The sequence below is a fragment of the Eurypyga helias genome, unplaced genomic scaffold (assembly GCF_000690775.1).
Source record: "Eurypyga helias isolate BGI_N326 unplaced genomic scaffold, ASM69077v1 scaffold21043, whole genome shotgun sequence".
NCBI lineage: Eukaryota > Metazoa > Chordata > Aves > Eurypygiformes > Eurypygidae > Eurypyga > Eurypyga helias.
Genome location: NW_010240872.1, coordinates 440 through 23,017, shown reverse-complemented (window position 1 = coordinate 23,017; position 22,578 = coordinate 440). Strand labels below are relative to the sequence as shown.

Sequence of the window (22,578 nt, the reverse complement as noted above, 5' to 3'; positions counted from 1 at the left end):
CTGTTGTTCGTGCAGGGTCAGGACAAAAGGTTGGATAGATAACCTGACGTAGTCACTACTTCTAGAGACTGATTCATGCTTGGGGCTACTGTAGTGACATACATTAGGTCTTACCTGACATAAATATAACACTCCTCCTCTGAAGGTTTTGTTTAAGGGAATACATATGGCTGTATCTCTAGCATAGGACCTTATGGGAAGTCAGGAAACTGGTTTGTTTTAACTGATGACAGAATGGCTTGTGAGATGGTGACTTACATATCTGATAATTTGGCTAGAACAGATTGTCTTCTATCTTCCTGTAATGCTTTGTTTTTCTGATAGCAAACTCTTTTCTCCAAGCTGTAAGACTTTATAGAATCACAGACTGGTTTGGGTTGGAAGGGACCTTAAAGACCATCTAGTTCCAACTCCCTTGCCATGGGCAGGGACACCTTCCACTAGACCAGGTTGCTCAAAGCCTCATCCAGCCTGGCCTTGAACACTTCCAGGGATGGGGCATCCACAGCTTCCCTGGGCAACCTGTTCCAGTGCCTCACCACCCTCTCCATGAAGAACTTCTTTCTAATATCTAATCTAAACCAGCAATTTAAAACCATTCCCCCTTGTCCTGTCCCTACAGGCCCTTGTAAAAAGTCCCCCCCAGCTTCCTTGTAGGCCTCCTTCAGGCAGGCTGCCATAAGGTCTCCCTGGAGCCTTCTCTTCTCCATGCTCCTCGGCTTTTAAATAGTAGTTTCTCCCATTAGGGCTGCTTGCAGACTTGCTGCACAGTAACTCTAGGTTTAGCGTAAGCGTGGATTTGGGGAACATACCCAGTTATGTTCAGATACAGTCTGGCCCTTTCTGGAACGAGACCAAGACAAGTGTTTGCTTATAGCTGACAAGGAGTATCTCTAGGAAAAGAATGGAGTGTGCAAACAAGCAATCTCGGAAGGGTACAGAAATCAAACTGATTATGTTCTGTGCTTTCAGACCAAAGGCTAAGTCTTGAAAACATGATTCCTGCAACTGTTCACACTATCCTGAGTGCTCTATATTTATGCTGCCACAGAAAGAACTGGTTACACTCGGAGGAGGAACACAAGAAACACTAAGGACTGAAATGCGCTTGCAGCTAAAGTATCCTCATCATGAATAGGTACACAACTATCAGACAGCTTGGTGATGGGACCTACGGCTCTGTCCTCCTAGGGAGAAGCATTGAATCTGGAGAGCTAATAGCCATTAAAAAGTAAGTATTTTCCTTTGTTACTTAACATTGGATGGTCCAGGGTTTTTTTGCATTCTGTGGTCCGCGTCAGGTCATGCTGGTTTGAGTACTTCACATTCCACGCAACGTTTTCATTTGGGGTTGTACTGGGGCAGGTTGCAAAGCTGACGTTCCTTGCCTCCTCCAAAGCCCCAGCAGAAGGTAAAGAGGATGAGATTTATAGGCTTATTGTAACACTGCTCTGCTACTAGGTGCAGTCAACCGTGTGTTATGTATATTATTTACAGTATTCTGCAATGCTGCTCTGGAATCTGAAGCCCCTTCCTTGCTGCTTACACGGAACATACACTTCATAGTCTAATTTCGAGTGTACTGTTAATGCTGCAGTGATAATTTACACAATAGATCTCATTGTCCATTATCTGTATATTTATATGCTATGACGTTGTGGTCTTTTCAGCTTAAGATTTTCTTTAAGTTCTTTAAGAAATCCACTTGATTTTCGCTGCCACTTCAGCAGTGACCTCAGTCTATAAATGGCTTATTTGTCCTAGTTGTGGCAAGAGGCAGCTGCAAAGCATCGCAGGCACCTCCTGAAATACCGACCATGACCCAGGGACGTACTTGTTGACAGAGCTTTCAGTACAATGCTGTTTTGTATGAAAAGTCAATAGCTGGCTCTAGCAACTTTCTAAATCCTCTGTGCTGAGGGTATTTTTCTCGTATCGACCTTGCCAGAGGCACCTTTGATATTCATTTTGCAACATGGTAGAAGCTTCAAACTCTCAGAACCAACTAGAAGATGGTACTCTCTTAGCTTACACGTTAACGCCAGACCATTATTAAGAACAGAAGTGGCTTGGTGGCTGCATGCACAAGTCAGTAACTGCTGAAACACTGCTTAAACAATTCAGGCCCCTTCATGAAATGAAGGGCTTGTAGTTCTTAAACTATTCTAATGATAAGAGCTTTTTATAAACTGGAACTTACTACAATAATAAGTAATATTGAATTACTAATCAAGTCTGACGGAGGTTCAGATCTTCAAAGGGTGCCTAACTCCTCCTGAATCCAGACTCTAAGCAGTTGGGTATTTTTGTAAGTTCAATCTGTGCTCTTCTCTCTGTGTGTGTACATGTGAGCCTTTGTCCTGTTGGTCCTAAAGCAGAGTTACATGTGAAAGGACTGAGTCACTGTTGAAATGCATATGAACAAATAGGACCATACATTACACATAAGTACTGTGTTCAGAGTCATATTCTGACTTAGGAGAAAACACTGAAAAATGAAGAAATACAGCATAGAGAGGAAAGGTATTGAAATTGCAGAGAAATCAATATACAGAGAAGAGGAGCAGGCGTAACATGATAAAATTGGAGACCCAGTGAAGTGATTTAATTTGGTCTTCATTAGGGTTGTTTCAAAAATTATCTTGAGTTGTTCATAACTGCTGTAACCCTTGTCCTTCGTAGAGTTAGACTCTAATCCACCACACTGTGCACTGGAAAGAAAAATAGCATGCCCTGGTTTGTTGAAGGCTCTAAATTCTTCCAGCAAGATAGGTGAACGAAGGCAATCCTGTGTAACGCTTTTGAATTCCATTAGAGTGTACCTTGTCTAGGGATGTAAAGTGTTTTGACAAAGGAGATAACACATTATACTTTGATGAGATTTATCATAGATTTATGGGTCTGAGACCTGCTGATGTTGACCAGATATTAATTGGGGTTTTTTCCCCTCTGTTATTGTAGAATGAAGAGAAAGTTTTATTCCTGGGAGGAATGCATGAACCTTCGAGAAGTTAAGGTACTTGTTTCATTCAATGGTTGACTTGAAATTAGACGATCCCTGTCACGTTTTGGGGTCACCTCAAATTCTTTACACCCCTTTTATCAAAAACTCCCCCCAGCGTGAGCTGTGGCCTATGTCATGACGGTTCTGTTTCCTGCCTCTGCGTCTCAACGGGGTGTCTGTAGTCGTATCAAAATTCTGATTAAAATTTTGTAGTCTTACAAAAATTATTGAGTTGTAGAGAGCCGCTTCCTCCATGCAGTGGGTGGTGAGTGAGTGGAGGAGCTTTCCTATCACAAAACCTGGAGTTGATTGGTGTTTGTTTTTCAGAGGTTGAGGACACATGCCCTTTGCTCAGCGGTAACCTTTGTACATGAATTGTTTCTGGATAGTTGGTTTGGAGACAGACATTTAGCATGAAATTCTGGTATCAGCAGAGCTTGAGGGGAATGTTCTAAGGACCTCCCTTAATTTCTAGTCTTTGCTATCACTGTTGCAAACATGCAGAAAACCTGGGTCACCTTTCTTACAGTACCACATGTTGGGACTGTGTTGCTACAGCAAGAGCAAATGTAGGATACACTGGAAGGCTAAAAAGAAGGGAGAACAAAGACCCCAGTATGCTGGTTTGGGCTGGGGTGTAGTTAAATTTTCTTCATAGTATCTTGTATGGGTCTGTGGTTTGGATTTGTGAACAAAACAGTGTTGATAGCCCAGGGATGTTTCAGTAACTGCTGAGTAGTGCTTACACAACCTCAAGCCTTCTGTGTTCCTTACGCTTGCCCACCAGCGAGTAGGCTGAGGCTGGGCAAGAGGCTGGGAGGGGACACGGCCAGGGCAGCTGACCCCAGCTGACCAAAGCGATATTCCATATGACATTGTGCTCAGTAGTAAAAGCTGGAGGAAGGAGGAGGAAGCAGGGGGACATTTGGAGTCATGGCATTTTGTATTCCTGAGTAACCATTACACATGATGGAGCCCTGCTTTCCTGGAGGTGGCTGAACGCCTGCCTGCTGATGGGTAGCAGTGAATGAATTCCTTGTTTTGCTTTGCTTGTGTGCGCAGCTTTTGCTTTACCTAGTAAACTGTCTATCTCAAACCACAAGTTTTCTCACCTTCTGCTCTTCTGATTCTCTCCCCCATCCCACTGGGGGGATGAGCGAGCTCAGCTGCCCACCAGGGTTAATCCACAATACCAAAGAAGAATTTCCAGGGTTGTATTTAACCCTGGGTCTAACCTGCCTATTGCCAGTGCAAGTAAAAGAAGACTGTGAATTCTGTCAGTAGGAAGTTACAGAGAAAATGCAGTTGTTTTGGTGCCGACGGTGATGGCAGATAGCTGGCTTTTGAATGACCAGTGCATTAAATTGGTTTATATACTGTATACTTACCTGGTAATACTTGGAGATCAGTTTTTTTGTTCTTAGTGTTGTCTGATTATTTAAAATATTGAAGAATTTTTGAAGCTAAGTCTTCTGCATCAGTGAAATAGTTTTTTTCTTTTTCTGTAGAGTAAGACCGTTGTAAAATCCATTTTCTATTTTCTGCTTTTAGTCTTTGAAGAAATTAAACCATGCCAATGTGGTAAAGCTGAAAGAAGTTATCAGGGAAAATGATCACCTGTACTTTGTGTTTGAATACATGAAGGAAAATCTTTATCAGTTAATGAAAGAAAGGTATGTAACAGCATCACCCATTCCTGATATAAATTACTTGCGTAATGTGCTTTTAACACCCCTCTTACTTTTCAAAGGACTTTGGATCGTTTGTTTAGGCTTAGATCACTGTGGCCTAAAGCTGTGTGCTGCAGTAGGAGCTGTGGCTGTCACCTTTGAGCATATCCCAAAGTTTAGTGAGACTTACCAGTGTCTCTGCCCAGATCAGCCTGGCAGCTAAGTAGGGCACTCTTTTGAGTCAGGAACTTTGGATTTAACAGCTCTCATGCTGAGGATACATTGAACCTAGAGTTTTTGATTTCTAGGTAAGTATTCCAACCAGCAGTGCTTTTTCTATTAGAGGGTGGTAAGAGTATCTCTTCCGTTAAGGCTTCCTCAAATAAGTGAATAAATAAAAAAGGTTTGAACTGGTTATCATGAGGGGTCAAATTCTGGATTGCTTCTAGTATTTTTTTTTCCTTGCAATTTAAACTGACATGTCCCAAGACTGCCTATTTTATTTCTTAGCATTCTCAATAAAATCTAGCTTTTTGGTATTTGCTGGAGCATTAATAAAGTCTTAATTTTAGCCTTTGGGCCAGATAACACCTTCCAGAGGGTCATTTGGGGCAGAACAGCTCCCTGCTTTGAATTGTTCTCTGAGGAGGCTACTTTCTCTCTATGGACTGTAGAATCAGCCTGGGAGATGAGACTAACCTTAGCTGATTTAAGGAAGTAAGGTGGTTGTTATAACATACCTCTGTGAATACCACATAAAATACCTTTTAAAGCATAAAAATACTTCTTATGCATGCGCAGGTGTAGGACAGCTTTAACTAAATTGGGCACATATATATGGATGATGATTTTTAATTATATGAAATTATAAAACTTGAGAAAATGGTTCAAGTGCGTAACATACAGACTGATTGTCTTCAGGAATTTCTCAGAAACACTTGATATGTCCTACCTCCTTATGAAAACAGAAAGGGCCGGTGTCTGTAAAAGTGGGCTACGCATCATATTCTGTATGGTTTAGCTAGGCCTTGGACTGGTTAGATATTGTACAAATCAAACCTTTAAGAATATGATTTATTTGCTTATGTCTTAGTTTAAATTGCCAGCCTTGCTGGAAGGGACTATAGAGGAAACAGGACTCTCTTTCTGCTGTAATTAAAAAAATAAGTAATCACATATGAGAAGCTGACTCTAGTAGCTGATCTCACTTCTGTAATATGTGATGGTCGGGTTTTTTTGAGAGGAATCAAGCTCAGGAAATCAAATAAGGCTCAGGGCATCTTTTTCATTCACTCTAAGGCTCTTCTTGAATAAAATTGTCACTGATTCCCACCCCAACCCAGCTTTACTGTGTTTTGGCATGCACAGAGGCAGCTGGTACAGGGCTGTTTGATCAGAATCCTCTCTTGGTAAGAGGGGCTGTCATTAAACTCTCTGCCATGGCTGATCTTCTCACCGGAATATTAGGAGGAGAAGAGGCACTTGTTTTCAGAGGCAGCAGATGAGACTCTTTTTTCAGATAACAAGAGAAATAAGTCGCACATCAGCTGTTAGAAAGCAACAGGGGAAAGTCAAAAGTGTGGCTCGTATCTGCTCTAGAAGAGAGGCCAGAAAAAACTGTGCATGAAAAGCACTAAGTTAACATGAACCCTACCCCTCCTGAGAAGCGTGCCTCATGACCTGTACGTGTTCAGGTTTGTTCAGTCTGGCCAATTTTCTTGGGGTTTTTTTCCCTTTTTTCACTCACTGTCCCACATAGTCTTAACGTGATGTCACGTAGTCTTAATGTAATTTAATATGGCAGTTCTGCAAGTACTGTGTAAATGTTACTGGAGAAATAAACTGCATGAGAATGCTTAAAATGTATCTAGCAATTTTATTGTAGTTGTTACTTCATATCTTTGGTTCATTAGATAACATAAGCTAATGTGTGAACTTCATCATTAAAATTTACTTCTTCCCTTTTATCCCACAGAAACAAACTGTTTCCTGAGTCTACAGTTAGGAATATTATGTATCAGATCCTGCAAGGGCTTGCATTTATACATAAGCACGGTAGGTTATGTTTTAGCTGTAAACATTTTGAATTAGAGCAAGATAGAGTCTCTGTAAGGTTTTTTAACTAACAGTTACCTTACTAACTACAGTAAATGGAGTGATCAAAAGAGTGGCACTATATGAGTGCCAGAGAAGCTGTGGATGCCCCATCCCTGGCCGTCTTCAAGGCCAGGCTGGATGAGGCTTTGAGCAACCTGGTCTAGTGGAAGGTGTCCCTGCCCATGGCAGGGGGGGTGGAACTAGATGGTCTTTGAGGTCCCTTCCCACCCAAACCATTCCATGATTCTATGAGAGATTCAGAATTACTGAAAAGATCCATTTGATTGTTGCCTGATACTGCAGTCTGGAGGTTGGCTCAGTTCCTTTTCCATAGATTTCTACTTTCTTGAACTAGGAGCTGGCCACTTTCTAAAACTCATCTGATGTTAATGGGCATATTTCTTGATAGATTTAGAGGTCCCTGAGACAGAATAAGGGGAAAATTACTTTTTTCTCAAGGTACACACAGATCCCTGAATAAAACACACATTCGCTGTAAGATACGCTTAAAGTAATAAAGACTGAGCGATAAACAGCTTTCATTGCATGGCCTTCCACCTAGTTTTTACAGTAATGATAAAGCTGGTGTACCAGCCAGTAGTAACGAGACCTGCTTAACTAATAAAAAGGATCACTTATTTTAATAACTTCCTCACCGTGTTCTGCTGCCATCTGCAGTTCTGCCTACTAAATACCCTGTGGTTTATGTTGCTGGTAAGCTCTCAGGGTTATCAAAAGATAACTAATATCAGTGGCCAAAGTCCTAGAAGTGAAAGGCTTGTAGAGCCAGCATTTTTGTTCACTTGAAGTACACATTTACCTTTGTTTTGCAAAACGTGTTCAAGCTACTGGCTTTATTCTCTATTCTAATGGGGCTTGGATATTCTTCTGAAACCAAATGATGAATCCAATCTGTTCTAGTGAGATACAAAATACTAGAAACAAAAATAGTATGATTTTTTTACAAAACTCTAAGCCATGTTTTTCTAATAAATTGTCAAATGGATCGCAGCCTTTCAGAACCCCTTTTACTGCTATTTAACTTACTGTAGTGGTAAAGAATGAGCAGTTCTGTGTCGAAATTAACTGTATAGTTCACTGACCTGCCACACACTAGACTGATATTTCTACAGCACTCTGTTTTCAATGCTGTCCTGCATTAATCTCACAAACAAAAGTCAATACAGTTACACTGGACAATGTAGACACATCCTATGTGAATGTTTATTCTGTTCTCTGTGGGAGCATATTCCAGGCCATGGAAAACACTAAGCATGTTGGAAGGTGTCTGAAAAAGGGATCGTAGGTAAGATCCTACAGAGGGGGCTGTATATAGGGAACAGTGGTCTCAGGTGCATGCAAGAAAGAAGCATAAGGACAAGTTTTCCAGACTAAGGGTGGAAGCAGATTTCAGAGACAGTAGTCAGTAATATCCTAGCCCTCTTCTCTGATTGGTATTGCAAGAGCTCTTGCCAAATGCTCATTTGTGATCAAGTTTTGCTGAATACTCAAAAAATATGCTGAGATCCTCTGATAGGGTGATGAGCAACTGAGTACTAGCAGATCATTATACTCTCAGGTTTATGAAATTTCGAAGTGCAAAATAAGTTTTCATTTGTAATCTGTTTAAAAGAACTTTGGAAGTGATTTTTTGATGTCTTCATTTCGCAGTTTCCAACACAATTAGAATGAAAGTAACATTAAAAAGGTGTAAATTTTTTTGTGTTAAAGAAGTGTCACTTGAAAGGGAGCCATCTGACCGAATGCTGTGAATTGTCACAAGATAGCCAGCTTGCATATACTGTTCTTCACAGTCTGACTGAATGTACTGTCTTGTGCTATTCAAGCTTCAGCAGTAAGAAATAAAGCAAAACAATCCAGGTGGAAAATTGCAGGCTACAGCTCAGGGTGGCATTGCAACGCACATCAATATTTCATTTGAATTTTAGGGTTCTTTCACAGAGACTTGAAACCTGAAAACCTCCTTTGCATGGGACCAGAACTTGTGAAAATAGCAGACTTTGGCTTAGCCCGAGAAATACGATCTAGACCTCCTTATACCGATTATGTGTCCACCAGATGGTAAGTGTGAGTGTTTGCCTCCGCTGCGTGAAGTTTCTAATCAAGCCTTTAAAGAAGTATTACATTTGTGCTGAATGTAATACCACTTTTGATGCCTCCTCCTTATCAAACTTTTATTTAAGCTTGGCATAACTGGAAAGGCTTCAGGTAGTGCAAGGCAGTGTACAGATGACAGCAGCACAGGAACGAAGAGGGAGACTGGTACAGCAGGTGGGACACGCTAGGATTGCTGCCTGTCAGGAAGGTATAAGAGAGCTTACAAGAGGTTATGTAGGTTTTAATTCTTCATTCTAAAGAAAATTTAATTCTTACGTATAGGATAGGGGAGGATAGGAGCTTTTTAAGGGATGTTTGCTCTTAACATAGAGTGAAAAGCCGAATGGTTTCATGTATGTCTGTTTGAATTGTGCTGATTGTTGGGATCTGTCTCTTTTCTTTGTTTTTTTTTTTTCCTCTTATACAGGTACAGAGCTCCTGAAGTCCTTCTGAGATCCACCATCTATAGTTCTCCCATAGACATTTGGGCTGTTGGTTGTATAATGGCCGAAGTTTACACCCTGAGGCCTCTCTTCCCAGGCGCCAGTGAAATTGATACTATATTCAAAATCTGCCAAGTCTTGGGGACGCCAAAGAAGGTAGCTAAAGGGACACTCCACACTGCAGTAATACTAGAGGTGTCCTACGGTACTGTGTGGCACAACAGCAGTAAGCCTAAAAATAATCAATTTTCATGCTTACTGCTATTGTATGGTTTTGATCTCAGATATAGTAAACTAAATTAAAACTTACTTGCTGTGAAATAAGCATTATGTAATTATGCTATAGACTCGGCATTTAGAGGAGAAATAAGCCCCTGAACAGCAAAGGAAGTCATTAGACTGTGATTTCATTAGTGCAGAAATTTCTTTGTGTGTTGCATATTGTGTATAAACCTATAGTTTAAGATGCTAGAAATGGGAATCATGGCAAGACTCTTATCTCCTGAGTCCATCTGTGCCTTTGACTTGGTTCAATGTAAAGCAGGAAGTACCTCTCACCAGAGGTTTGAAGTCAAAATTTCTAATAGTCTGGAATAAGATGGACTGAGTCTATTACTGATTGGAGAATATATGCTGGTGTACATAGGCACCATGGTATTTTACATCTGAACTGTCTTTGTGATTGGAAATCTCATTCTTCCAGAACGACTGGCCTGAAGGCTACCAACTTTCAGCCTCCATGAATTTTCGCTGGCCGCGATGCGTACCTAACAACCTAAAAACCCTCATACCTAATGCGAGCAGTGAAGCAGTGCAGCTCATGAGAGACATGCTGCAGTGGGACCCCAAAAAGCGTCCAACAGCTAGTCAGGTTTGGTTTTGTTTCTGTTTTCTCACATCTTCATGTGACGCTTCCTTTCACTGCAATACACTTTTTATGGACAGCCATCTGACAGTTGCTCAGGGGTGCATGTCTTAGAAGGGAGAAGAGCAGAAGCCAAGAACAATTTGCAAGACAAAGGGGAGTAATTAAAAGGGAGTAGTCAATCTTTTGCATGCTGCATGGGGTGTGTGCTCAGTGGTTAAACGTGTGACTGCAGTGTGTATAAGTACACCTGAACAGTATATCATCCAGTCACTGTGAACAGCAGCAGAGCGAAGGTAGGATGTATGGCTCGATGCTGTGATGCCGTTCTTTCAATACTATTGGTACGTGCCACAGAATCATGGAATGGTTGAGGTTGGAAGAGGCCTCTGGAGTTCGTCTGGTCCAACACCCCTGCCCCAAGCCACCTGTGCCAGTTCTCAGTCACCCTCACAGTAAAAAAAGGGTTTCCTGATGTTCAAGGGGAACCTCTTGTGTTTCAGCTTGTGCCCATTGCCTCTGGTCCTGTCACTCGGCACCACTGAAAAGAGCCTGGCTCCATCCCCTTTGCACCCTCCTGTCAGGGATTTATATACATTGAGGAGATCCTCCCGAGCCTTCTCTTCTCCAGGCTGAACAGTCACAGCTCTCTTAGTCTTTCCTCCTGTGTGAGATGCTCTGGTCCCTTAATCATCTTGCTAGCCCTTCGCTGGACTCTCTCCATTATATCCATCGTTCTCTTCTGCTGGGGAGCCCAAAACTGGACACAGCACTCCAGGTGGGGACTCACCAGTGCTGAGCAAGGGGAAGGGTCAGTGCCCTTGGCCTGCTGGCAGCACTCCTGCAGACCAGGATACTGTTAGCCTCATTTGTAGCAAGGGCACATTGGTAGCTCATGTTCAACTTGGTGTCCAGCAGGTCCTTTTCTGCAAAGCTCCTTCCCAGGTAGTTGACCCCAGTGTGTGCTGGTGCATGGGGTTGTTCCTCCCCAGGTGCAGGACTTGCTATTTCCTCTTGTTGAACTTGATGAGGCTCCAGTCAGCCCATTTCTCCAGCCTGTCAGGTCCCTCTGGATGGCAGCACCACCCTCTGGTGTATCAGCCACTCTGCCTTTTGTGTCAGCGAACTTGCTGAGGATGCTCTCTGCACAACTACGGACATTATTAATGGAGATGTTGAACAGTGTTTGCCCTGATTCTGACCTCTGGGGTACACCGATACCTACTGGCCTCCAACCAGGCGCTGTTCTGCTGATCACCAGCTTTCAATCCACCTCACTGTCTGCTTGTCCAGCCCAGCGTTCCTGGATGAAGCTACTGTATGCAAAGCAGTTTGCAGGGCAGTCACAGCTCAGTTGCGCTGTAGGTGTGTCCCAACATCCTGTACGTAAGCATATCCCACGTCATCAGTACTGCACGTACGGTGGTCCAGTTGGTGGTGGTGTTGGTGACCACTGATTTCAGATATCAGCACTGCAGTGGTAGAACCCAGCTAATGAAATGTGCAGGGCACTTTCTGAAAAACAGATGGGATTCTAGGTTCAAATCTGACTTGACTTCAATAGGACCATAGCTGAACCTTTGTGATTATATCAGCCCCTCAGTACAAATTGTAATAAAAAGCTTTAAAGCTAAGAAAAGCAGTTAAAAAGTAAAATAGATTAAAAACTCTCGAAGGTAGTGAAAAGTAAAAAATACTGTTACTTGGTATTAAGAGCTATTAACAAATGTTGTGCAGTAAGGTACAAATATGGGGAGGAATCTGAGCTTTTAGAAGCTTTTTGCAGTGAGAGGCCTTTGGGAGGGAAGAGGTGTATACCTGAAAGAGCAAGATGGGCAGAGGTTAATTGCTTTGAGTGTCAACTCCTTAACTACTTTTAAGGTGAGATCAAGATACTTTTACCAGCATGTCTTTCAAAAAAGAGAGGCTAATTTTCATAAGGGTTATTTTTTTTCACTTGTTTCAGTCTTGGAACTGGAGAATGGAAAAGATGGGGTGTCTCTGGGGTCACTGAAGTCTTGATGGCTGAATCTGTGATGCCTGGTGTGCGTGTGTTTGCACATGCGTGCACACTCATGAGGAGACAGCACATAATGAAACAGGCCTCTAGATGCCATAGAGCTGGTTAAGTATCTTACTTCTGCAGAACCTTTTCCTTTTTGTGCAAGTCCACAGAGGTTTTGATAACTTGGTATCTGTTGAAACTTTTCTACTGTTGCAGCAGTATTGTGAAGTGGGTTGCACTAACTAGAACCTAGTGCTGAGAGATGGGTCTTCTGCTGTTTCCCACCCCAGAAAGAGGGAAATTAAATTTGTACCATCACATAGGGCTAGGGTAAGTTAAAAACTTTGATTTCCTAAGTTTGATCTTAACATCTTTGTTATGTTTTAGGCACTTCGATATCCGTACTTCCAGGTTGGGCATGCCCTGGGCATTCAGGAACTGGTGAAACAAAAGGAGCTGCATAATAAATCGTCTCTTCATGTTAAGCCTGTCCCTCCAGCACAACCCCCTCTGAAACCTCACGCCTGCATTTCGTCAAGGCCTTTTCAACAAAGCCAGTCTTCTCAGCAGCTGGTGTACCCATATAGGACAGACAACTCTGGGGCCGAGCACAGTAACTACTTACAGGAGGACAAGTCTAACCAGGTTCTTCTGCCTGCAATTCACAATAAGGTTCCTCAGCAGGTAAGGGTCCATCTAGCATAAGGTGCACTTCCTGATATGTTGCCTGATTTTTCCTTGTTTTCTTTTTCTTGTTGTCTTTTCAGGTTCTTACACTTTACTAAAAGGACAGGAAATGGGAATAAAGAATAGTTCTAACTTTCTGCTAGAAACTGGAAGTTACTCTGAAATCTAAATCCAGTTGCTGTAAAACAAGCAAGTCGATTTCTCACTTCAAAGCCATTTTATGCTTCCCTTTTTGTTGTAAAGGACCACTTTAAGAATGACACACTGATTTCATATGAGTAAAGGGTGTACAGTGGTCAGAATATTAATGGGATTGATGCCAGGGAGAAAAGTATTAAGCTAAATAGTACTGAAATGAGGGAGAGGGGTGCTATTGCCTTCATCTATCTAAGGCATCGAATTTATGTGACTGAGTAGTAGTTCCTTTGGGTTTCTATACTGGCCATGGAAAACAACAGGTTTTCTCTCAGCATGAGAACCTACCATTTGTGTTGCTCATTCAAGGAGACTGGATTCATAAGGTGGATGACGAGAGCAGACAGTGGGAATGCTGCTGCTGAGAGATCAATATTAAGCAGGGTCTGTACTGGCCATGTATGGGGTCTCACAAGGTTGAAAGGTACTGGTGAGCTTAAATGGCTGAAGAGACACAAGTTTGTGCCTATGCTGTCCAGCAAGAAAACCACATTTTACGAATGGGTAGGCACAGGCTTGTGGAAACGTGAACGTGTGTGCAGTTTTGTATTCCCAAAAGGGGTCAAGAAATAAATGTTGAGCGTGAGTTAATTGCCTGGGAGGTGTATAGTGAAATGTAAATAGAATTGGAATTGAGACCTGAGAAGTGTATTCTTCTGTGAGTGCAAGTTGCTTTATGACAGGATGAAATGCAGAAGAGAGGTAATAATGTCTTCAGGCTACAGATTGTGTTCTTAGCACGTTTAATGGAAGATCAGGATTCTGTTGTTATTTGAGATAGGAAAAAACCCACTATTCTTTGTTCCTGTCACCTGGTCTGTGGTGTAAGTGTGTGGGTATGCTTCTTTTGAATCTTTGTAACAGAAAACATCTGCTGGGACTGAGAATATAAACAGTGAACTTAAACCAAAAACTAGGCGAAGATGGGGACATCTTGCCAGAACAGTAAGGAGTTCTGAAGACTGGGATGAGTTGGAAGACCTTGATTTCAGCTCTTCTGTCACGAGGACGGACTTGAAAAACAAGAAGAGGCAGAGTGATGAAAGACTTTGTAGGTAAGTTGGTTTATTTTATGTCAGTGTGCTATTTGGTCTTATTTCCTTAGGCTTTGCCTCTTTTTCTCATAATGTTGCTCTTTATGCTTCCTGTACTTCCATAGGCAGCATATATCCAGGCCAGCAAAGGGCACACAGCTTGTCTCTCCTGCCTTGCCTTGGCTGCTTGTTAAATGCTGACCTTTGACTTACAACACATTTTTGATGGGCAGTGCACCCTTCTGTACAATTCCATGTTCTTTTTGCCCCACTGAAAATGCTGCTTAGCTTAAGTCTTCCCAAGTTATCTTTGAATATATACTTTCTATTTCAGAAATTAACCATTTTGACATATTCCATGCATCTAAACTGTTCAGGATGACTCTAAACTGCAGTTTCCATGGATCATACACAGTAGAGAAAAACTTATTGAGTGATATATAAAAACTTTAAAAGCAGTGTGTAAGGAAACTAGAATCGCAAATCTGATTTTCAGGGGCATTTGTATGGCTTCAGGCTAAAAAATGTTTCCTGCTGTCTGTGTGTTTATGCTGTAGAAAACATAGTATGAGGAAATGATTCCTGGAGGTGGGATGGAGTTGAGAAGGTCAACTGTGGATAAACATATCCTATAAGAATTGGACTAAGTATAGCAATTTTTGGATTATAGATTTGAAAGCATTTTGGACCTGAAGCCTTTGGATCCTGTAGGGTCTGGCAGCAGTGCACCTTCCCATGCGACCTTTCCACAGCAGGACACTCCCACACTGCGAGTTTCTGCAGCAAAGCAACACTACTTGAGACATTCTAGGTATCTGCCTGGTTAGTAAAAAATCCTTATTTCTTTTTCTTCCTGTAATTCCAACAGCAGTATGAAATAGTCATCGGTACATTAGGCTGTATCCTTTGAGCTTGGGGAGGGGGCTACTGCTGAAGGAAAATGAGGAGAGCAAGAGCTTTGCTGATGTAGATGGCCATGATGCAAACTACATTCTAGCAGGCTAGCAACTGAGATAAATCCTGATTACAAGAAGGGGACAGGATTGTACTTTTCCCTCCAGCACTCCACCCTTTTGAACGTTGAAGTGTGTTAGAAAATGTCTGTTAATGTGCCAAGCTATTCTCTTTTTCCCTAAGAATGATAAGACTGGTCTCCTAGACTGGGAATGGAAGTGCCCTATGTTGTCCTCATGAGTAGATAATGAACGTGATATGTTCAAGAACATGTCCATGAACAACAGAAGCTAACTGTTAAACAGTGGGAATGTGCTCTGCTGTAGCTTGGAGTTAAATAGAATGCAAATCCATGTCTCTGTAGGGGAATTGCATCTGTCTTTATGTTAACCTCTGCTGTACTGAGACCAGCACTGGGGCAGGATGAAGTACAGGAGGTGGACAGTGTGTCTGCTGTACCTTAAATGAACTGAATATAAACTTATCCTCTTTCGTAATTTCTGTTTATAAAGGCAGTGTTCGCTGGTCATTCACTTGTTGTACTAACACGTCAAAATTCATTAAGTAAACTAGAAGGCATTGTGGTGGTAAACTCAGTCTTTTTTTCCTGAAACAGTTAATTTCAATGACTTTCAAACTGGAACACTCAAGTAGAGTTTTAGGAGCTAAAAGTAGTGTTACTAGGGGAGGTTGTGAAACGCATCGATCCCAAGCCCGCTTGTGCTTTACCATAGACTGTGAGCGCATCCTTGCATGTTAGGTACCCTGCTCAGATATGGGGTGTATGTTACATGCAGATAATATGTGACACATGAACTCTCCTGCACTGTTTGCACAGTCTGGAGTTTGTGTACTCCACCTAAGAGGAGTACGATGCTATGAGAAATGTTATCTACCATTATTTACTCACAGGCTATCTTGTCACTGTTGGGCTAAAAGCTGTAAAACACAGTGTTTGATCCCAAGCAGAGATTCCATTTACATAGCAAGGTCTGCCTTCTGTGACTTGGGAATATTTTGGCCTTGATGTAAGGATCCTGTCCCTTGACACAAGCAGCCATTGGTGCTGGTGGAACTACTTACACTATTGTCTTTGCAGGGTGAGGGGCTGTGGCTAGTTGTAGCATGCCCGTATAAGAGGATAGGATGTAACCCAGAGGCATGTTAAGAGCGAAAAGGTTTTGGTTGTTCTCTGAACTGGATGTCTGCTCTAAGATTGTGCATCAAATGGAATGAATGTGTTCATGAAACAGAGGTTTCAGCATGACCATTTTTGCTTTTTTGCAATAGGAATAAGCACAAGGAATAGCACAGTCTCCACTTCAAACAACGAGTCTGTTCCATCTAATCCCTGGCACAGTTCAGGTTTGTCTGGGAAATCTTCCGCTTTGGGAGGAAGTATTAACAGGATTAATTCAGGTAAGAAGCTGTGCATAACACTCTGGGAAAAGGTAATAGGTGATGTCTCTTCAATTCCAGACAGCTGTATTTTGGGGTTACCCATTTCTAATACATTGTCAGGTCCAAAGATACTTGCTACCGTGTCTGTTCTTTCTGTCAAAATCAGTTGGGAGCACTGTTCCTTGGATTTGGTAACTACCTTAAACTGAAACACGGTGATTTCTCCTAATGAACCCCCAAAAGTCTGGTTGGAAGTACCACATGCATAGAGGATGGACAGCTTAGGTCTGGTCCACCTGAAACACTTCATCTTGTCTTCAGTTTCCCTCATCAGTGTTTATAAGTCATATTTTCAGGTTTCCAAATTATTTTAGCCCAGCTGGTGCATAAATGACTGTCGTAGAAGAGAAATCTGGTCTAAATTGAACTAGCCGTTCCCACGACTCTTGTCATGTGAATAAAGCAAATAAAATCATCTATCATGTCTATTAGTTGATGCTGTTTAAGATAGTGAAATAATTGTAGCTTTAAGAAATTCAGATAAAAAGCAAAACTCAATTTTTCTTCCTCAGGTTTTTGGGGGGATTTGGTATTTCAGGTATTTAATCCCTGTTATTTCATTTGAAGTAATTAGTTTGTAGAATTTTGCAGTATATTTGGTAAAATCTAATGTAACATGTTGATGTGTCTGGACTGTATCTTTGTATTTCTCCTCTAAATCTTTCTTGGTTTCAGGTTTTTGTGTGATGTTTCAGTTCTGCAGGGCAGTACTTGTTTTGTGTACCTCGTTACGAAAATGTTTGATTGAGAACATTTCTGTTGAATCTTGGCCAAAAGAAATATTTTGGGCTTTTAGGAAGTCGGGTTTAAAAAACCAAAAATGTAACATTTTGGATATAATTTAATCAGAAATTTGTTCCTTTAAAGATTCAAGATGTGAGGATGTTGTAAATGGCTGAACTACATGAGGACCTTTAGATACATAGCTCATGTCTCCTTCCTGGCTCTTCTGCAAGTTTCTGCTTGTTTTGTAGCTGCATAGGGTATCACTGGATTTTTTCCCTTTTTACTCATTGCCATAATTTCCCACAATATGCTTTGCCACTGCTCTAGTACACTACAGGAGTGTGTGATGGGTCTGGTCTGTGCATGCTAGCTTGTTCGGTGTCCATCTGTGTTGTGACTCTAGACTCTTATTTATAACTGCTTTTGTTCGACTTTCTACGGTGTATCCTACAGGTCAGTCAGATCTGTTCCTGCTCATCTTAGGGACAAGTTTTATAGCTGACTTTCCAAATTTAGACATGAACCTGTACCATTTTACTAAGTTCATAGAATCATAGAATGGTTTGGGTTGGAAGGGACCTTAAAGACCATCTAGTTCCAACCCCCCTGCCATGGGCAGGGACACCTTCCACTAGACCAGGTTGCTCAAAGCCTCATCCAGCCTGGCCTTGAACACTTCCCGGGATGGGGCATCCCCAGCTTCTCTGGGCAACCTGTTCCAGTGCCTCACCACCCTCTCTGGGAAGACCTTCTTCCTGATATCTAATCTAAACCTCCCCACTTTCAATTTAAACCCATAAAGTTGCACTCTTCCTGGCTTCAGTAGGAGCTTTGTGTGGCACAGAGCCCCAGACCGACTGCACAGAAATCAAGAGGGAGTGCACTCGTAGGACCCAGTTGCTGAAAGGCAAACAAAAGAAATCCAACTGGAATGCTAAATTTTGAAAGATTTGAGAATCCTTGAAAAATATGTCAGGGAGAAGCAGAAATTGCCCTTCTAAGTGCAATTTGTACCTGTTTTCCGTTTATCCTTAATGCAATCCAATGCTGACAGTCTCCTGAATCCAGGTGCACATCTAGGATCTGAGGATTTCTAGCGTCTTCGACGACCTTCTCGTTTTCATCAGCCCGTGATCAGGCTTGGTCTTGAATACGACCCGTCAGTGCACACCTTTGTCATCTGTTGATAGCACGGGAGATCCGTTGTGTTGAGTTCAAGTGTTCCTTACTGTTTCTTTCAGGGCCCATAGGATCAAGCGGTGTAACTGGTGGCTATATCCCTTCCCTTCTGAAGAAGGAAGTAGGCTCTGCTGGGCAGAGGGTTCAGTTGGCGCCAGTTGTGGATCCATCTTCTAGTAAGTAGAGTGCCAGAGTTGTCGTGGTCCCTTGCTCGTTACTCTGGTGATGCTGTATATGTGCTGCACTGAACTACAGATTCACGGAGTGGCAGGGGTTGGAAGGGACCTCTAGAGATAGAGTCCAAACCCGCTGCCAGAGCAGGATCACCTAGAGCAGATCACACAGGAACAAGTCCAGGCGGCTTTTGAAAGTCTCCAGTGAAGGAGAGTCCACCACCTCTCTGGGCAGCCTGTTCCAGTGCTCTGTCACCCTCACAGGGAAGAAGGGTTTCCTCATGTTCAGGTTGAACCTTCTGTTTTCCAGTTTATGGCCACTGCCCCTCGTCCTGTCACTGGACACCGTTGCTTTACTTTAGTTGTAAATATTTGCCTGACTGGAACTACAGTTTGTAACCTTGCGGAACTTCACATGGAGAAGGATTTGGTGTATTTTCACTTTGTTTATGAAATACGTGGGTTTATCCACAGCATATTTCAACAGGACCTAGAGGTTGATGTGAGAGCTGGCACAGAATCAGTGATAGAAACACTCCTTGTTTTTAGGGTTTGGATCCACTATTGTTTCCATCAGAAAATTTATTAAAAATAGGAGGCTTATGTCCTGAAGAAACAAGAACCTGGAGCTGTTCAGTGTGGACAGCTACTCACTGAACCTTTATCTCATGGCATTTTCTTTTGTCCCTTAGATTATCCTTCTCTGAAGTCAGTAAGACCCCCTCTTGGTCGGCCGTCATTCAATTCACCTACAAAAAGCACCCCAAGGTTAATGCCTCTCCCACCGCCAGCTCAGCCGGTCCACGGGCGTGTGGACTGGTCTGCCAAGTACGGTGCTCACCGGTGACGTGTGGAAGTGCTCCCTGAACAAGGGCATGTTTCCCATGAAAGGGTGGCTAACAGGAGACAATTTGATACTGTTTTATATACCTGTAAATTTAAAAGAAACAGATCTTCTATGAATGAGACATTTTGAAGGTTTTTATTACTTTTATTTGTATTAATTTGAATGCAATCTTGTACCTTTTTGTATAAAATCGTTTTGTTAGATAATTGGGTCCAGTTATTTTCATAAATCTGATACATTTTGTATATATGGCTTAGGGGGTTTGGCATTTTTATATGGTAAATTTTTATAACGGATTTTTTAAAATTTTAAACTTCTCCTTTATTACATTCAACTTTTTTGTTTTTATAAAAGTGGATTAAAAAAGCCAAGTGGTGCAATATTGCAGTGGAAGAGAAGTACCGAGGACGGGGCATTTGTTAGACATCGGCTGAAGTGTATGGGCTAAGTGAGGCTGTATAGTTTCAGTGACGCCACGCCACCGTTGTCCTATACTCGTTTGCTTTGTTCTGACATCAAAGAAATGAGTGACTAACCCTCTAAACTCTCCTTTGCAGTCACTGAGACTGCTGGGCAGAGATTGTTTTAATTTATTTTTGCCTCTGGAAGGTTTATGTTTGAGTGCTGTCCTGCTTTCCAGCTCCATTCTTTTGCTTTTACTAAATGTGGGGAATCTCACTGTTTGGTGAAGGGTGGATACCTTTCTGTAGATCTGCTCTGTGACACGGCGCTGTGGTGGTTTTAGTCAGGCGCTCTTTTGTCCTGCTTCCAAGTTGCTTCTTGGCGTTGTTCACGATGGAATAGAATGTGGACCTACCTCTGTTAAATTCATTTAAATGTTCTAATGATTCCTAAGGAGAAAAATCAGTCTCATTGGGACTATAAGATCTGGAGACATATTTAAGACAGTATTAACAGTTATAAAGCTGGTTTCAGAGTAACAAAGTTAGTGATAAATCAGCAGCAGAGTGTAGGGGCAGAGTGTAGGTAAACTATCTATGCAGCTGACTTAATTTTCACCACTGTTTTAAATCACTTTTAGGAAAAAAAAAAAAAAATCCAGAGGAAACAAGCCAGTTTAAGCTTACTTCAGTTCTTGTTCACTTCAATACCTACAATGTCAGGAATACATCAGCTTCTGTAAATTAGGCCCTTAGGCTGTACTGGGAGGATGGGACCTTACCTGGTCCTGCTAAAAAACATTCTAAAGTTGTGATTGATTTCACAGAAGCTGATGCAGCTCTTTGAAGAGCAATTTAAGTGGGTTTATAAGAGAAAATGAATTACCAGCTTACAGAGAAAAGAAAACAGCCCCATAGTGTGGTTTAATTCTGCACTGGCAAGGAGTGCCAGAGTCCAGCCATCAGCAAAGGCTTCATATGGACCACAATCAGCACTGGCCTGCACCTCCTTCCCCAGAAGGAAGAGAGCACAGTGCTGTGGGAGAACATCTTTTACAGCTGCATTTTGAAACAGCACCACCCAAGCTGAAGTGTGCCGTGAAGGTGCATCTTCATGCAAAAGTGTAAAAAAACATGTGTGTAAGACTTACACATGCCAAGGACGTCGCGTGTCCAGCGACCCTGTTACTTGTTCATAGCCAGTACTGACCCCACACCATACACAACTGCTTCTGGAGCAGTGGTGCCAATGCGTAACAGTACGATAAGCCATTCAGTTTCTAAAGCACCTGCGGATGGTGTCTTTGGGTGCGTGGGAAGGGAAATGTCTCTATTTGTGTTAGAACTGAAAAGGTAGTTGTTTCTCTTGGTGGAAATAAATATCCATATTTATGTCTAGATACCATTTAATTTATTTTATCGCTGAATAATTGGTCCCAAGAGGGAGCACCCTGAAGCTGTCCTGTGTACCCCTAGGGTAGGCAGTTTAACTAGTCTGTTCCATAGGCTGCATTCCTACTAGTGGAGACAGGAGACAAGTTGTGAGAACGGGCTGCTGAGGCTTGGATTCATCCTACCGAAGCGTGAGCTTCTTGTGAGCTGGCTCTTTAAACCAGTGGTGAGTGGGAATCATCTCCAGAGAAATTCAGCTCACCTGAGGACTTGGTAGCTCTCTGGAGATGCCTGGGTCTCTCCGCTAAGAATGGGGACCACTCCCCATACTTAAGAAATGCAGGATGAATCCAAACCTGGCCTGTCATCTCTGAGCCTTTAACAGACCTGTGGTGATTTCTTGGACTGTAGCATTCAGGTTTGGGTCAGTCCAGCAAAAAGATGAGAAAAAGAAGTAGTACTTTTTTGGGCATATCTCCTCCTTTCCCAAATTAAAGCCTTTATTTTAGAAAGAAAATTTTAAAAAGCTAATAAACTTGCTACTCAGAATCACTGCTGCGGGTTTTAACTTGGGACAGGCCATTAACGGCAGCACTTGTAGCCTTTTCTCAAGCAAATTCCTACTGAAGCTGGAAAAGGTTCTGTTTCGGTGAGGACTGAGGTGACAGCGTTCTGCTGTGCTGTCTAGGTGTGCAATACAGATAGGGAAAAGATGTAGGTCTGGGCAAGCGGCGCATCAGAGAGTTTATCGTACGTAACCTACTACTTTGTGTTTTAATATTTAGCGGCATCTTTACTCAGAATGTTTGTAGAGTTGTACCGTTGACATGTTCTCAGGCTCATGCGTAACGTGTAATGCTGACCGTTGGAAATAAAGGGGCCCGACAGTGGGCTTGGTCACCTCTCTAATCCAGAGTTTCGTACAAGGACGGTGTAAGTGCCATGACGCTGGAAAAAACACACCGCGAGCCAGAAAACCCACTTCCGTGGTGTTTCTGTTCCCTAGTAAGGCTGTTACGAGCAGGGTGTTCCGTCATGGGAGGAGGAAAACGCATGTTGCTGGAACATTTCTGAACTTCCAAGGAGAGGGTGGCGTTGTCAGAGTGAATGAAGAAATACAGGTTCTTGTTTACTCAGTGTGTTTGTTTGGAAACGTTACAAATGGTTGTTTCATTCCTTCTGTGTCCAGTCTCCTGCTCAGAATAAAGTTACTCTTGAAGAAACACTGGCTCACTAGAGGCTTGATCTTTTACTCAGGTTTTAATAACAGCACTTCTGTTTGGCTTTTCTTTGTGTGTTTGTTTAGTTGAGGGTTTTTGGGGGTTTT

At 42.2% G+C, this 22,578-nt stretch overlaps 1 protein-coding gene across 1 annotated transcript; it reads left to right on the top strand.

Moving 5' to 3' along the window:
- Window positions 1–972: 972 nt before the first annotated feature.
- ICK (intestinal cell (MAK-like) kinase) lies at window positions 973–19,640 on the top strand. Its single transcript, XM_010148588.1, has 13 exons — window positions 973–1,231; window positions 2,962–3,016; window positions 4,556–4,677; window positions 6,650–6,729; window positions 8,721–8,853; window positions 9,317–9,488; window positions 10,036–10,203; window positions 12,590–12,886; window positions 13,949–14,139; window positions 14,789–14,940; window positions 16,363–16,491; window positions 18,501–18,614; window positions 19,304–19,640. Exons 1-13 carry the CDS (start codon window positions 1,131–1,133, stop codon window positions 19,456–19,458), a joined length of 1,869 nt encoding a protein of 622 aa, XP_010146890.1. The 5' UTR covers window positions 973–1,130; the 3' UTR covers window positions 19,459–19,640.
- The last annotated feature ends 2,938 nt before the right edge of the window (window positions 19,641–22,578 follow it).